The sequence below is a fragment of the Diceros bicornis genome, chromosome 2, assembly GCF_020826845.1.
Source record: "Diceros bicornis minor isolate mBicDic1 chromosome 2, mDicBic1.mat.cur, whole genome shotgun sequence".
Classification (NCBI taxonomy): domain Eukaryota; kingdom Metazoa; phylum Chordata; class Mammalia; order Perissodactyla; family Rhinocerotidae; genus Diceros; species Diceros bicornis.
Genome location: NC_080741.1, coordinates 58,546,870 through 58,562,688, shown reverse-complemented (window position 1 = coordinate 58,562,688; position 15,819 = coordinate 58,546,870). Strand labels below are relative to the sequence as shown.

At 38.3% G+C, this 15,819-nt stretch overlaps 1 protein-coding gene across 7 annotated transcripts in view; it reads left to right on the top strand.

Annotated features, from left to right (window-relative positions):
- The window catches only part of CFAP20DC (CFAP20 domain containing), a 226,793-nt gene extending 219,182 nt beyond the window's left edge, over nucleotides 1–7,611 (top strand). For all 7 annotated transcript variants that reach the window (XM_058562112.1, XM_058562095.1, XM_058562100.1 and 4 more), the window contains one exon: nucleotides 6,454–7,611. In XM_058562112.1, coding sequence (XP_058418095.1) covers nucleotides 6,454–6,566 — 113 coding nt within the window. In that variant the 3' untranslated portion in view covers nucleotides 6,567–7,611. The remainder of the gene's footprint in view (nucleotides 1–6,453) is intronic.
- The last annotated feature ends 8,208 nt before the right edge of the window (nucleotides 7,612–15,819 follow it).

Genomic DNA, 15,819 nt, shown 5'->3' with positions numbered 1-15,819 from the left:
AGGGGCCCTGGCCCGAGATGTGGTTTGAGCTTCCCTTACTGGAATTGGGATGCGTTTTCCCCCAGCTGCAGCATTGCCACCTTGCCTAAAATCAGGACCTTGAGGCACTGTGGGCTCTGTAGGCTTCAGAGCTCAATAGTCTGGCTAGGGACTGTAGGGGAGCAGAATTTCCTACCCCAAAATGTGTCTCTTTGGCTTGATTATTTTTTAGAACAAAAGACTCAGGAAGAAACTTTGACCTTCCCCCTAACTGCCTAAAAGAATTGAAGATAGAAAGCCTATTTCAGCAAGGAGGTAATATCATAGATAACTATGGTATAATATGAACTAGGTGTGCTAGACAGGGAGGAACCTAGCAAGACCCATTTGATCAAAGTCCTCTCCATGTCTCATTGTCTCTGCAAGGCATGGCAAACATTTGTCTACCAAACATTTGCTGTTCCATCTCCATGTGAATTGCCTCCCTCCCCTTTGAAGTCCCAAACTACTATCCCCAACATCTTCCCTTGTCTTTAGCTGAAGATGGTATTTAAGGTGTTGGCTTCAGCCATTTTGGCAAGTTACTCAGTTTTCCTGGCTTTCTCCCATGTATACACGTTATTACGTTTGCTTGATTTTCTCCTGTTATTCTGTTTCATGTCAATTTAATTCTTAGACCAGCCAGAAGAACCTAGAGGGTAGAGGAGTATTTCTTCCTCCCCTACGGGACCTTCCTTCATGTGTAACAAAATGCATTCAGAGTTATAAGCCACACATTTATAAACGCACATTTGTTTTGTGGGTTTTTTCCCAGCTTTATTGAGATATAATTGACATATAACATGGTGTAAGTTTAGAGTATACCTGATGCTTTGATATACAAGTACACATTTGAATCACTGCACATTTATAAGTAGAGACTGCCTAGAAAGAATGAAATTGCAGTAATTCCTAATTAACCATCCAGATCATTCAACATCTTGCTTTAACTGGCATTTTCCAAGTAAAATATAGCCACTGGTTTTTACAAAAGGGGTGATATACTTGTTTCCCAAATGAAACCTGAGCTATAATCATGACATGTTATTTGCCTGCCAAAAAACAATATCGCTTTCTAATAGAAGAAACTATCTTTTCATCCTTTTTATCCCATTGTTAGTCATTTATCTTTTTCCCATTTGGGGGCACATATTTGCTGAAAAAACAAAATTCATCAGTTCATAGTGGATTTTCTCAGGTTTTAGTGCAAGTTAATTTTGCCCTACTGTGAGATATGTTGGTGAAAGAGTTTGCAAGTATCTGGTACTCAGCAGAATCTTATCTAAAATGTCATCTTTATCGATCCTAAGGCTGACTGTTCTAAATGGTGATCCCTCACCATCGAGTTGTTTAAACAATAGTGTATTAGTATGCACATAAAAACACAGTCAATCAGTTCTCAAGATCTATAAGAGAGAAAATGCATTAACTTTTAAAAAAATTCTAGATGGCAGCATCAGAAAATCGAAAATCAAGTACACTGTCTTGATTCAGAGATTTTAAATCTGATAAACTGGTGACACATCATTTATTTTCAAGCTTGAAGACTTAGCTTGCGCATATAGGTTTTCTATTATCTACGGTTAAAATGCGTTAAATATAGATAATTAAGCATTTATATTAATCGACTTTTAAAAAGTGAACTGGAGGGATTATCTGCCCAAGCTGATCTAATGAGGAAAGGGCAGCTAATATTGCTGCGTTTGGTCTGGCTCTGTTGGTTTTTCTTATGTTATTGCTGTTAACAAATTTCAAAGTGAATGAAGCTGAAAGTTGGTAAATAGATTATTATCTGAAAGGCAATTTTACTTCACTAGAAATGACTTTATTACGTGGAGAAGAGTAAAAATGTAATTTGGACCCCCATCCAGATGCTCTTAGTGTGGTAGCAGAGAATGGTTTTATTTGTTAATTTGTCCTTTTAGAGTTTCTGTAGCCAGTCTTTAAATAGAGCAATTTAGCATGTTGGGGAAAAACAAACTCTGCACTATCCAAGAATATAATTGAAAATTACCCCATACCCATGCACTATAATTACCTTTCAAAACATTTCCCATTGCTTGACATCATAGTGGTAATTGCTTAATGATATTATAATTTCATTACGTAGGGATTACATGGGCAAAATGATGTAAGTTGGAGGCTTTGAAAATTAAGTTATAATGAAAACAAAACCTTTTATGCAAGTTGAAAGCACTTATTTCCATGTAAAATTATACATAATGTCACCCAATTTTTGTACAGATGTCATTGTTGGTAGAGTTTTAAAATTCATCCATTTAAAGCTTTCGTACTAAAAACCACAAAACCTGCCTTAGCCCCATGGTTATAATGCATGAGGTTCCAGTTCTGTAGTGAATGTGTATTGGAACAAATGCATTTATATAGCAGTTATTGCTTCAGTTTGTATGCACCATGTAGCAAAACCTCTGCTAATGAATTGGATCCACCTCGATCCCTTTGCAGTTGAGTGATAAAGACCCATGACCCATTACAACGGTTATTTTCATCTTGAAAGATTCCTGACTGGTTGTAAAATGTATTGAGTTTTCTAATTTAATAGCACCAGCTTAAAATTTTGTCTTTTTGAAAAATACAGGCACAGAATCACTAAACAATTCCATAGTGTATAGCTCTTATGTGCCAGAGGTCAGAATTGCCCCCAATATGTTGATGGAGTAAAAACAAGACATTGGGTAGCAGATCTCTGAGGTAGCTGGACTCATAATCATTTACCTTAGTGATGAGGTTTTCACATTACACCTGATGGAAAAATTAGTTTTACTTTTTGAAAAATACATGATTTTCAGTATGAGAACTGTTTTTATTTAAAGATGAATTCATCATAATGTCCTGTGTAAAACTAGGTGGGGGCTTTGTGTTTCATTCAAATCCACTATTTATTTTTCTTTTGGTAGGAAAAAATCAAACAGATATAGTTCTGAGGTAGAGAATAAGATATAAATGAACATACCCCTCTCGTGTCTAACTCAGATATCTTATGTTTTTCATGATGATGATTATAACAACTCACTGTGTGTGTGCTGAGTGCTATCTTATTTAGTTCTCATAGGTACTATAACAGGTACTGTTACTATCCTTACTTTACATATGAGGAAACTGAGGCTCAGAATGGTGTGTTTTCCTAAAATCCCACAGCTGTGAAGTGGTAGAAATGGGATTTGGAGCCAAGTCTGTGTGACTCTATTGTCTAAATGTCATGCTGCCTGTCTCTGTGAAGCCTTTGCTTCGTACTTTAAGTTTTATCAATGCTCCTGTTCTGAGTTACTAAAAAAGTTATAGCCTGTAGTTCATGATTTGTTTTATTATTGTTATTGTCCTTAATAGTAATAGTAACGATCATTTATTGAACAACTACTGTGTGCACTGTGCTGTGCATATTATCCATCCAATTTAGTCTTCCACAAAACCCTATGAAATAGGCTTTAGTATTCCCATTTTATAAATGAGGAAAGGAAGGTCCACTGAGGTGAGATGACCTATAATGGACCTAATGTCATTCAGGAGTAAACAGCGGAGCTCCCATCCACCCCTAAGTTTGTTGGATTCTAGAACCCAGGGGTGCTATTAGCCACCCTGCAGCTGCAACTCCCAGTTTAACTCCTTGTTAATCTTTAGTAGCTGCTTTTGTTTCGTGTGTCTGTGTAACGTCCACAACCAGACTGTCACATCCACAGCTAGACTGCTCAATCACAGAGCAGGCACACGGTAGTTACCTATTGATAAACTGATTTTGTTCTGTTGTCTGAAGAAGCCTAAATATGGAAGGGATGATGGACTGAATATCTGAAAGTAAAGGACATGCACACTTTCCTTTGTGCAGAAGTGACCTAAAGGGGGTCGTCTTTGATATGAAACAGCCACTTGAAAAGCATTCTCAACCTCTCCTACTTAGAGGAAGAGGGTGGAGGCAGGGCCCTGGGGACCACTCTTAAGGTAACAACAGAAAATAAAGGAAAGGCAGCCTGCCTTCTCTGAGTTCCTGTTCTTAATTAGAAACTGTGCAGGGTGTTCAGGTCAGCTACCACTATTAACGTGACCATTAGCAAAGTTCTGTCATACTTCAAGGCCATAAGCCACTGCAGCCAAGTCACAGAAACTCCTCAAAGGCACAGCAGGGATCATTGGATCTGGTCCCCTGTCCTATGCAGAGTTCGTCTACAAAATCTCACACAAATGGTTGCCCCAGTCCCTACTTCACCCTCCACAGAGTCTACATTTCATTTTCTGGTCATTAATGTTTAGAATATTCTCCCTTGTGCTGAATCAAAATCTGGCTCCTTGCAACTTTCACTCAATGATCCTATTGCTTCCTCCTGGAACCCCACAGAATCTTCTGAGCTTCTCACTCATTTCCCACCCTTCATACACTATATGAAGCCAGAAGGGCTGCTATCACCTCCCTCAAACTATCTCTTTTCTGGAGTTAATCAGCTCAGTTTCTTTGCACTTACTGAGCTGTTTGCCTCTGCCTTCCCGCATGGACTTGCTCATCTTTGCCAGTGGTTTTTGAAATGTGAGAAATCAAATTTCTTTTGTTTCCAAACCTGATTTTTTAAAATGTAGGACACAGTTACAGTTTTTTACTCTTTTCCGTGTTTAAATTCCCTTAATATAATAGTTCCCAACAGAATGTGTTACACCACCTTCTTAACAAAAACATGGAGCAGGTATGGTCAGAAGAACTCTGAGCTGAGTGAGAGTCTAGAAACCCGAGTTCATCCCTGAATCTGCCTCTCACTCACCAGGTGACCTCAGATGAGCTGTTTCACTTTGCAGACCCAGGCTTCCTCGGCCATAAATGAGCATAATTCCTGCCTGTTTCACAGGCTCATGAGGGTCAAATGAGCTACTGCACGAGAAAGTGCTTTCTAAACCATTGAAGGCTCTACCAGTTGAGATGTTGGTAAGGAAGGCAAACGTAATCATTCCTCTGTTAAACTCTACTTTTTAAGGACTGCTAGCACTGCATGCAACTCACAAGAGAGTCAACTGATTTCATGTTTTGCCCACGTCACTGCACACTCCTTGAGAACAGGGCCTGTTTCTTATCTCACATCCCCAACACCTGGCTCAGTGCCTATTGCAGGGAAGGACCACGGTAAGTGTTTTTGGATGGTTAGAAGAAGGGTGGGCAGAGGAACGGCTGTGGTACGGTTTCAGAGCCCCCCTTCGCCATCTTGGCTCCACTTCTCTGGACTTAACTCTAGTTTGTTTCTCTCCTGACAGTGTCCGTGCACCAGCTTGGTCTGATTTTGTTTGGGTAAGATGGAGTCCCACCAGCACCACCACCTTCCCTTACTCTGGGCAGTGACACTATTTCAGTATTTTTCAGTATTTTTTGAGCCTCTATAACGTGCCAGCCCTGGCCCGTACCCACCATCCATGTCCTTCCAAAACTGACCCTGGTGAGCTCGCAGCCCAAAGGTTTGGTTTTCTTTGGTCCTTAGTCGCCTGTGCTAAGGCAGAGAGAGCAGTGTTAATCACCCCTCCTCCCTGAGCCTGCTCTGATCTTCTCCGGCTCAGGGAGGTCTTGCCCTTCCGGCCTCTGAATTCCTGTTACATGGATTTTCAGAAGTACTCAGTACTTAAAAGGACTTACTGGCTAGTGATGGCGTCAAGTACCCAAGTGCTTAGCACGACACTGGGCACAAATAAGGTACTCAGAAACATCTTAGTAAATCAATTTTTTTCATTCCATGCCGTTTGTTGGAAACCAGCCAAACTTTGCTAATAACTTAGGCAGTAGGAGTTCTCTTCATCCAAACCATCTAAATGGCTGTCACAAGAAAAAAACATTAAGCCATGTTCATGTTCTAGCAAACTTGACAGACCTTCCTACCACTAATAAAATTACAGATCACCTGACATTGTTTTCCATATGTGTTCTATGCTTTGTGTACCTTATATTTCTAAAAAACACTGTTATTTTAATTCATATTTATTTGGTAGCCTTTTTAGGATGTATGCATGGGGATTGAGTTCTTTATTATATCTTTTAATTTGCACCGTTTTGCATTTGTACAGCTCTGGCCCATGAAGAAGTCTAGAACTGTGACGGTTAAGTTTTGAATCCTGCTCAAGTTTCCCTAATCCTAATTAGCATAATTCTTTAGTCCTTTGGCCCTCTCCCTTGCCCCTTTCCCCTCTCTGCCAGTTCTCACACTCCATTTTTCTTATCCTTTATAGCAAAGCTGGCCCTTGATATCACTGTTTCTTCTCTGTGTTACTCTACACGTGTAGAGTCTCATCACATCCACAGCGCTCCTTCATTCCAACATCAACGTTCTGCTTGCATAAAGAAAATCACCAAGGAGAGATAGTGATTCCTCCTTGGTTGCCCTTCTGCTGTTGCAGTTTAGGAATCCCAGGCGAGGCTGGCAGCTAACATGTCTGTGGTTCCCCTTCCCACAGGTGAAGAAGGCCTGAGTGCGGAAGAGGACGAGGAGGTGCTGACTCTGCTGTATGACCCATGTCTGAACTGTTACTTTGATCCTCAGACTGGGAAATACTACGAATTGGTGTAACCCCTCCTTCCAAGGCAAAGAATGGCCACCCCCATGCAGAGCAGGATAGGACCTCTGACTCTCTTAAGTTGGCATCACAGTGTATGTGTTGGGCAGGCCCCATGGAATCAAAAGTAACTGAGAGAAATGAATGTTTTTGTAAATAATGTTCAATTTTAAGAATACCTATGTTCTTTTTGTAAATGCGTGTGATTTTTTTTTGGAACTGTGAAGGAATTAATACAGGGACAAGATTTTAGGACTTTGAATTGGTTCTTATTTGTTGGTTCTCATTCTACATATAATTTTTTTTATTTCATATAATTTTGTGTAAGCAAATTAAGAGTTATTAATTCAAATGTTTGCAGTGTTAATCTGTAAATGATGGCTTGATATACAAAAATGTATTCTTGTTTAAAAGATATCTGGGTACCTTTTATTTTATTACCTATTTGTATTAAAAATAAAGTATGATGGTCAGAAGAATACCTTTTAAACTGCTTCTTTTTATATACCCCATTTTCTTTTCCAGAATGTTCCTAGATGACATTTATCTTTCCTTAGACTTTTAGGAAAAGAAACATTGTGAACTGATCAGACTTTATGATCACATTTTATTGGCACTGGCTCCACTATTTCCATTTCATTATAGTTCATCCAGAGTTTGCCTAAGATCACAACATTGTTAATCACTTAAGTTGCTTAACGCTGTGCTTTGCTTTTTTTTTTTTTTTTTTTACCAATTATCTCTGAATTTTAATAATAGGATCCAAATCTAGCTCCATGGATCCAGATTTAACAAGAAGTCACCTATTTGAACACCCCACACACCTCACCATTTCTGTGATGAGCCTGGAGAAATGGAAGAGGCTTCCTTTGGTCTTTAAGTTTATGTCACTGAACCCTGCTTGCTGCATCACAAGGAAAAAACCGTGTGCTTCTTGAATTCAAGTAGACGGCTTTGAATTGTGTGCCAAGTACATTAATGTTGAGCTCAAGGAAGTACTTATTATATTAACTGGCATATTTTGTTATTTAATAAAGATTTTTTAATAAAGAAGAGTACCATTGGAAATGAAAAATTATTGGTGTACAGTTGGATTTAATGGCAGTACTATAATTTCATTTAATGTTGCTTGATAGAGGAAATAAGAACTCTTTTTTCAGGAGTTGATTTGGGCTCCCGTTCAAAGGATCATACATTATTTAGAACCATGTTTATGTTGGATAAGCTTTTAATCCTATTGTTCACAAAGTATACCTTTCTTATGAAATTTTCTCCAAGATCTTCATACTTACAAAATGTAAATAAATAACTGAGGCTTCAGAAGCATGCAGAATGATAAAATAGTGGAGTTATCTTGATTATGACCTTAAAGATTGGAGTAGGGCTTGGAAAGCCTTGTTCCTGCTTTAGTCAGTCTCAGGACCATCCGCATAAATAGTGGAGTCAATTAAAAGTCTGGACTAGTTAAGACGTGTAGTTACAAATGTCAGAAACATCATGAAGTAAAAATACTTAAGGATCCAAGAATGCCTCTTGAACCCCAAAACAGAATGCTACAAGGCCCCCAAAAGGATTCGAGCTAGGACCTAGAAAACTCCGTTGGGATTCTTGAATTGCAAGCAACAGACACCCTTGATCCCAGAATTCAAAGACTTCTTGAACAATCAGACCCCAGAAGGCACAGGAATTGAGGCAACTCCAGGGATCCTATAGCAGGAACTAACAGTTTCTCCCGATGACAGTGTCACCAAAATGACAGTGCCACTTTCTTCTGCCCTGAGTCTCTGCTCAAGGATCAAGAGTCTGGAAAACTTGCATTGTCAGTTATCCCCAGGACCACATGGAATGTGAATGAGATAGTCCCTGAAGAAGAGGATGCTGTTAGCAAAATGCAAAGGGATGCCAAGCAGGCAAAAGTGACAGATGTCTACCCTGGGAGTCTAGAAGCATAGTCTCTGCTGCTCCCCTCTGGTTCATTTTGCCAATCTTTTCTCTCCTCTTTCTCTCCCCCCATAACTTTCTCAGCTGCTTAGTCCACCTGCCAGAACACTCACCCATTCCACAGCCCATATATCCAACCACACAGAAATATTAACTCTCAATTGCAATTTTAAAAATCCCAGACTTGGGATTCCAGTTGGCCCAGTTTGGTCCACTGGCCACCAGAACCCTCTACTGTGAGTGGGGGAGGAAGGCAGCTAAGGAGTTTCTTGTGAACCAAGCAGACACTCTAAAAGATATCTGCCACAAGGTCTTATTATCCACTTTTTACATTTTATTTGACTTTTTAAAAAGAGTAGTTTCATTTCTGTTGAGATTTCTACAGAAGAGTTGAAAAATAGAAATAGATGTGCTTCACACTGCCAATTTTAAACCGAAATGTACAGCCAGTTTACTTGGAGATTCATTGACTGGGCTATACTGCTTCACAGGTTATCAAATTTGGCTGCGTATTAGAATCTCCTAGATAGTTTATAAAAATACTGATGCCTAGGTTCCACCCCCAGGGAGTCTGATTTGATTGGCCTCAGGTGCAACCTGGTCGTCGGAAATTTTTAAAACCTCCCCTGGCAAGTCTAATGTGCAGTCATGCTTAAGAACCACTGCTATAGATTAGATCCAACATGATGAGAAGGCAGATTGCACGTGTATCAGTAGGGAAGAGTCTATATTGTTGTTAGTGTCCATTTTCAAGAACTTGATTTCTACTTTTCTAATCAAATGTGTACTGAACATTATATCTGAAACTGGCTACTGCAAATGGATCCTGAAAAAAAGAGCTTGATTCAATATGGAAATACATCTTAAGATAATTTGGTATCAATTTTGGGACTGATTTAGTTTCTTGTTCCATATAATTCGGGATGCAACTTGCAATTGACTTTAAGTCTTCAATCTCTAAATTATTATTTAATTACAGAGCCTGGGAATGGGAATGATGAAAAACAACTGTCAGCTAATACATGACATCAGATCAATGACTTTGCTTCCCTGGCAATTATGAGTTCTCTCTCTAATTAATTTAATTTTATTTTCTATTAAAGGAAAATACTGACATATGCAAAATACATAGACACTTTTGCATAATAATGTGCCCTATTGTATTTCTCCATATTTTTAGATTAGCTTCATTTAAATCAGTCGTTTCAACCACATCTTGATTTTTTTTGAAGTGCAAACTGTGTTTAATAACCAAGAATAGTGTAGTCACAGATTGTACAACCTGAAGGACAATTAATTAAAAGAACTAACTTTAAAGTTGCCCTTTGGCTTTAATTAAAGATCTAGCTGCTGAAAGTTTCTGGACTTTTTTAAAAATGTTTAATGACAGCAAGTACAGTACTAAAACTAGGTTTGTTCCAGATTGCCTCCTGTGACTCTCAATCTTCAATCAAAATGGCCAGAATAATGAGGATTAAAGATACCTATCCACATATGTGGTTGTATTATACGATTTCTATTTCATACATCGTTCATTTTGCATTCCAGAAAAGTTAGTCATGAAGAGAATTCTTGTCAAGCAAATCCTATTTTCTCTTTTTCTTCCATTATAATAGTTGAGGTAGAATCACCTAATTGGGCCTAGAAAGGACAATCAAGATCATTTCTTTAAACTCCGTAACTCCACACTTCCAACCCAGTTCTTTTCCCACTCTGAGGGAATTAAGATGAGGATTCAAATGGCAAGAGTCAGATGGCCATCACAGACTCTGTGCGGTGGTCACCAGAGGAAACTAGTGCCTTGCCAGGAATTTGGGTTCTCTGCTTCCCACTCAGTGTTTCTTCTCTTTTGCTCTGTGCAGATTCTTTCTTCCCTCCATTGTCAGCCTTTACACTTCAAGGATCAGCATTTCCCCAAGTGTGTTTCAAGAAACAAATTCCATTCAGTGTTAATAAATTTAATGGGAGTAGGGAAGAAGCCCATGGTCAAACAATGTTGGAAAATACTGGAGAAGCAGAAATGGTCATCTGTCTTTACTGGAGAAGTTCTCAATGGCTTTAATAGACTAACATGCATAGGGAGTGTCTAAGGAGGAGTGGAATACGCAGCACTTCTCAAATTTCCTTGTCCCCAGAATCTTTTTGCAGTAAATCATCTCAAGGGGCTCATTCACCCACAGAACCTCCTTTGAGAAATGCTGCAGTAGATCACTTCTCCAGTGCCTGCGAGCCTTGACTCCACCAGAACTCCCAGAAAGGCGTCTCCCTGGCTTGGTGTGGGTTTTTTGCTTTTCGGTTTTGTTTTGCCCAGATATTTCACAGACTCCTGACCACGTTGCAAGGTTATTCTTCAAACTCACTTTTTGTCTAAAACAAGGTATGTTGAAGCCTGAACTTTCTTTAAGTTAGAGACTTTGGTCACCTAAGATGAAGAAATTTTCTTTCTCATTTTAAATTATACAAAGTTATAACTGTAGGTAATACAGTTAACTTACGACAAAGGATGAATCTAAGTTACAGTTCAGTCGTCATGAATATTGGAGCTTTCCATCTTAACGAATATTTTGGTTCTGGGTTGGGTGGCTTTAATATAATTTAGAATCACATTAAGTCAAAATAATTTGACTTATAAGAATTAAATAACCAATAAACATGGGCCACAGATAACACTAATTTTTACTGCTGACATATTCTTCTGTAGTTAATCACCTCTAATCTTGTGAAGCATTACAGAAATGAAGTGTGGGAAATGCTATTGATTGGTTTTCATCAGCCCAACTTATCATTGTCAATGTTTATGCTGAACCTGGCAAGATTTAAGCATATAAACTTGCTCCTAATAATAAGTATCGCCAATATTTTAAAAACCTGTGGATCAGGAGAAATTATCTCTAATTTGCTGTAAAGGATACTTCCAAAGGCTTGGGGAGGGGGTGCCCCTGGGACCTTAATAATGGAGATAAACACAATCATCTCGGAGTATTTGGCTTAAGAAGTCCAGGAGAGGAAATTACTCTTTATATCTGATATTATGCCATTCTGAAATATAATTTCTGTTAATGATGGAGTTTCAATAATCTATAAATATATCATGGGATGGGATTAAAATCATCCCCAGTTTTGCTTTACAGCTTCCTGAACTCGAGATTATCTTAATTAAAGAAAATCAATCAAAATTTCATCCTTTGTTTTTCGTACTACATGCGAAAGTGATTCCAACATTTCAAACCCGAACTTAGAAACTTTTTAGTCAACTGAATTGAAGAGAGCCTTCCTTTTCCTTTAAAACCTTTTGGCTGACCAAAGAAGTTGATAGCATTTTATTGTGGGCTAATTCTAGTAAGCAGAATATCTTTTTACCCCTAATTCTTGTCTTGTCTTTGACTTTCGATATCTAAATATTTGTAAAATTCATCTAGGTATCTAGGTCTGCACAATATACTTATAATACCTTTCTATTCGCTTATTTCAAAAGGTTTTAATCCTTTTAGGTCAAATACTTCTCAAGAACATCTGCTGTTATCAAAAGAAATTTGATTTAAGAAAAAAAATGATGGCTTCATCTGTCAGCTAAACACAAGAATCTGTGGATGCTTCAAAGTCCAGATAAACAGAAAATTAATTCCCAAGATTCCGGTTATAATTTGCTCTGATCAGCAAATACATTTCCCTGATAATGTCTATAGCCTTAATTTAAAAGGGATATCAGTGTTGGCATTTCTCATATAATTTTTGAGATCCCTTTCCATGTGTTGCCAATTGTTCCTTTCAGGCTAACCTGAAAACTCAACCTTGCCTGCGCATTGCAGTATCTGGGGACTTTAAAAAATGCTGCTGCCTGGGTCCCACCCCTGGAAATTTCCACGTCCTCTAGCCTGGGCTGTGACCTAGGCGTCACAATGTTTAAAAGCAACCAAGGCTGAAACCCTCTGGCCTAACCTATTCTCATTTCTTGTCTTTACCTCTCCTCTTTACTTCCTGTGGTACCAGAATGAGCGGTTTGAAGATTCCCAAGAGCATATGGTGTCAGTGACATTCGACACTTTCAATCAACAAACTAACCGTGACTTGATGGATTTCATCTGTTGGCAATCCAATAATGTTCTAACAACTTGCTTTAGTCCCATGTGGTTGATGACCACTAGAATAGAAAATATGACTTGTTTTGTTTTGTTTTGCTTTCTGTACTCTGTCTTGTATACATTTCAAGCTAAACTACTCATTCTCCTTCCTGAGTGTCAGATTATATTTTATGTCAATGAACATATCTGGGTTCCAGCTTCCAAATCAACAAAGGGAGGAAGGTTTATCAAGTGGTCGTGTAAAAGTGGTTAGAGCCTCTGTCTTAGGCTATTGAAATTAGTATGTGTGTGCATATTTTATAGCTAGAATCCATCAGTTCACAAAACCATTCATGACTTAGTATCATTAACTTAAATACTATCAAGAAATTTGGAGTCTTCCCATTTATAGTAGCTCTTAGTGAGTCAGATGTATTTTTCTTCCACATAAAAATACCATTTTTTCCAATCTGAGCAAAGGTGTAGAGCAGTGGCTTTCAATTTTCTTGTATATATGGCATACTTCCAAATATGAGACTACAGGAGAAGCACTAAGAATTAAAAACCTTGCTTAAATTACTCCCTTAAGAGTCATAAACCTTTTGTAAAGTCTGTTTTGTACACAGCCTTGAATGGGAGGTGCTTTGGGCTGTGAAGGAATGAAGACAATTGCTGTACGGTGGGATGACACGGTGCAGAAAAGAGAGGGAAAGAGCAGGAAGGGAAAACAAGAATGGAGCTCAAGAAACCAGTAAGCTTTCTTCTCAGATCAGGAGGGGACTTGGAGGAGCAGAGGCCCTTGCCCAAAGATCTTTACAGAGTGCAAATTGGGTGACAGCCATTTGTGGGTTGAGACTGTAGGTTAGTTTTTTCCTAAAATCTTGAAGGATGATTTGACCCCAGCAGTCTGGAGAACTTGGAGACATTCAGGATGCAGATAAATGAACTACCTATGAAAAAACACTTAGCACGTAATGAGTACTCAGAAACGTTTGCTGTTGTGAGGATTATTTATGCCTAGGCCTAGTGGACCAAGGGCTTTCAGATTTGGACCTCTAGTGATATACAATGGCTATGGCATTATTCCTAAAAGTGTAAATGGTACATATATACATTTATGTATGTAAAATAGAATTTCATATTTTGCTATAAAACTAAGCTAAAAAATGTTTTATCAGTACTCTGAAATTTCCTAAGAACTGAGGGAAATATGACCAACAACAGTTACAGATTTGACACCTGGGGCCATGTAGTTGGAAAATGGACACTCCAGAAATTCTTCAAAGCCGTATTTATTCAATATTTGTAACAACTCGGATATGACCCATATAGTTGAAATAATTGACTCCACTATGAATTTTCAGAGTCTTACTCCTGAGTAAAGACCAAATCAAGAGCTCCTTTTCAAAACAAAGATTTCAGAAGTGATCAACTCCACGCCAAACAGCTCATGTATGTTAAAGGTTTTTACTTATTCTTCATGGTGTGGTGTAGGATTATTCCAGCAGTCTGTCTAGCTCATCTCATTTTATCTGTGAATACACATTTTAGGGCATATGAAAAATATTCGAAATAATTAAACTATGTTCGTTTAAACAAAGTCTGTAATCCAGATCTTGTATAATTTTAGTCTGGCTTTCTTCCCCTTAGGATAAATTAATGAAGTTTTTCTAATGTTTAGATAAGATTATGTGAAGAAGTTATAGAAATAATCATTTTTCAGCTTTGCCTTTATTTGCTATTTGGAAAGTCAGCCATCTTCTACAAATGTTTCTACCCCAAATTTCTATGTCATCACAAGTTACAGGTACAAAACAGTTCGCCAAAGAAATACCAATGTCTTAAAAACTCGTGGTTTTCTACCCCTTTTGGTGGTGTTTGCTGCCTCTGACAACTGAGAAGAGGAGGGAAATTCACAGTCCCCCTCGGTAGCTGTTTTCACCACGGCTTGCATGCCCCGTCAGGTGTTATAAACCGTTAGGGTGAGAAACAGTTTTTCTCCTCACTCTTGTTACTCTCCTAATTCCAGCACCATCAGGTTTTATTTCCATTTCCAATACCAAGCTGTAAAAAAATTGTACGTGTCAGCTTCTGAAACAATGTGTACAGTAAATTTCTCATAATCCTCTCTGAAAGTCGTAATTTCATCCACCTGAAGTGAGAAAGGGTGTTTAAAGCATCTCTTGATTAATCCTAGACCACTCAGGGTTCTGGTGTCACTCTGCCACATGGTCATGTTCCGTAAACAGCATCTACATCTTTATCATAACAATTACTGCTTCAGGTTTATATGCAAAACTCAATGGTTTTTAAAGTGCATTCCTATAGTTTCCTATAGCATTTCTACTGACCTGAATTTGCCAAATACCATCAGATTAGATATCAAAGGGAAAATGGTCCATTTTTTTCATTTAACCTAATGATTCTTTAGGATGGGCTTTGGACTATGACTCTCCTCAATGCCTTATTCTGCCCCAGAAATTCCACCATTACCACTGGGTGAAAATGACTTTCTTGAAAATTGTCCTCATCATCTTTATTGTCATCACTACAACCATTTATTGAGCTCTCACTGTGTTCCTAAGCATCACACTGAACTGTATGTATACATTTTCTCATTTAATCCTCATAACAACTTTTTGAAATAGGCATTACCCTACTTTATAAATTAGGAAACCGAGGCACAGACAGGTTCGGGAACTCTCCTGAGTGATAATGCAGGGATCTATCAGGCCTAGGTGACATCAAATCTCATGACTTAACTGTGGGCAGCACACTGACCAGCAATTGTTCTTGTGATGACTAAAATCCATATTGCTCATTAATAGAGGAAAGTGTTCATCATGACACCTTGCTTCCTGCTTAGGGAGGCAGCTTGAAAAATATTTTTCATGTTTATCTGTTGCACCTTACACTAAAAAAAAGAGTCTACATTTTAAAAAAAATTTTTAAGTCCGTGTGAATTTACTACATGTACCTAAATACATTTTAAGGTTATTGATATTTTTGCATATGAGGAGCATTCCTTCCTCTTATCTATACATTTTGTAAAAGGAAAATGTTAGACATGGTGTGCAGGTAGCATTTCAAAAATCTATTTCTTCTCCACAAGGCATCCTTCTTACTCTTCCCATTCCTCTGGTGTTTCTATAGTAACCTGGCATCTTCAGCTACCACCTTTTTGTTGGCACTAAAAGATCATTTATAATCAGTCCTCCACTTCTTCCGAAATGCGCCCTTCAATTCATAACACAACAGATAGTGT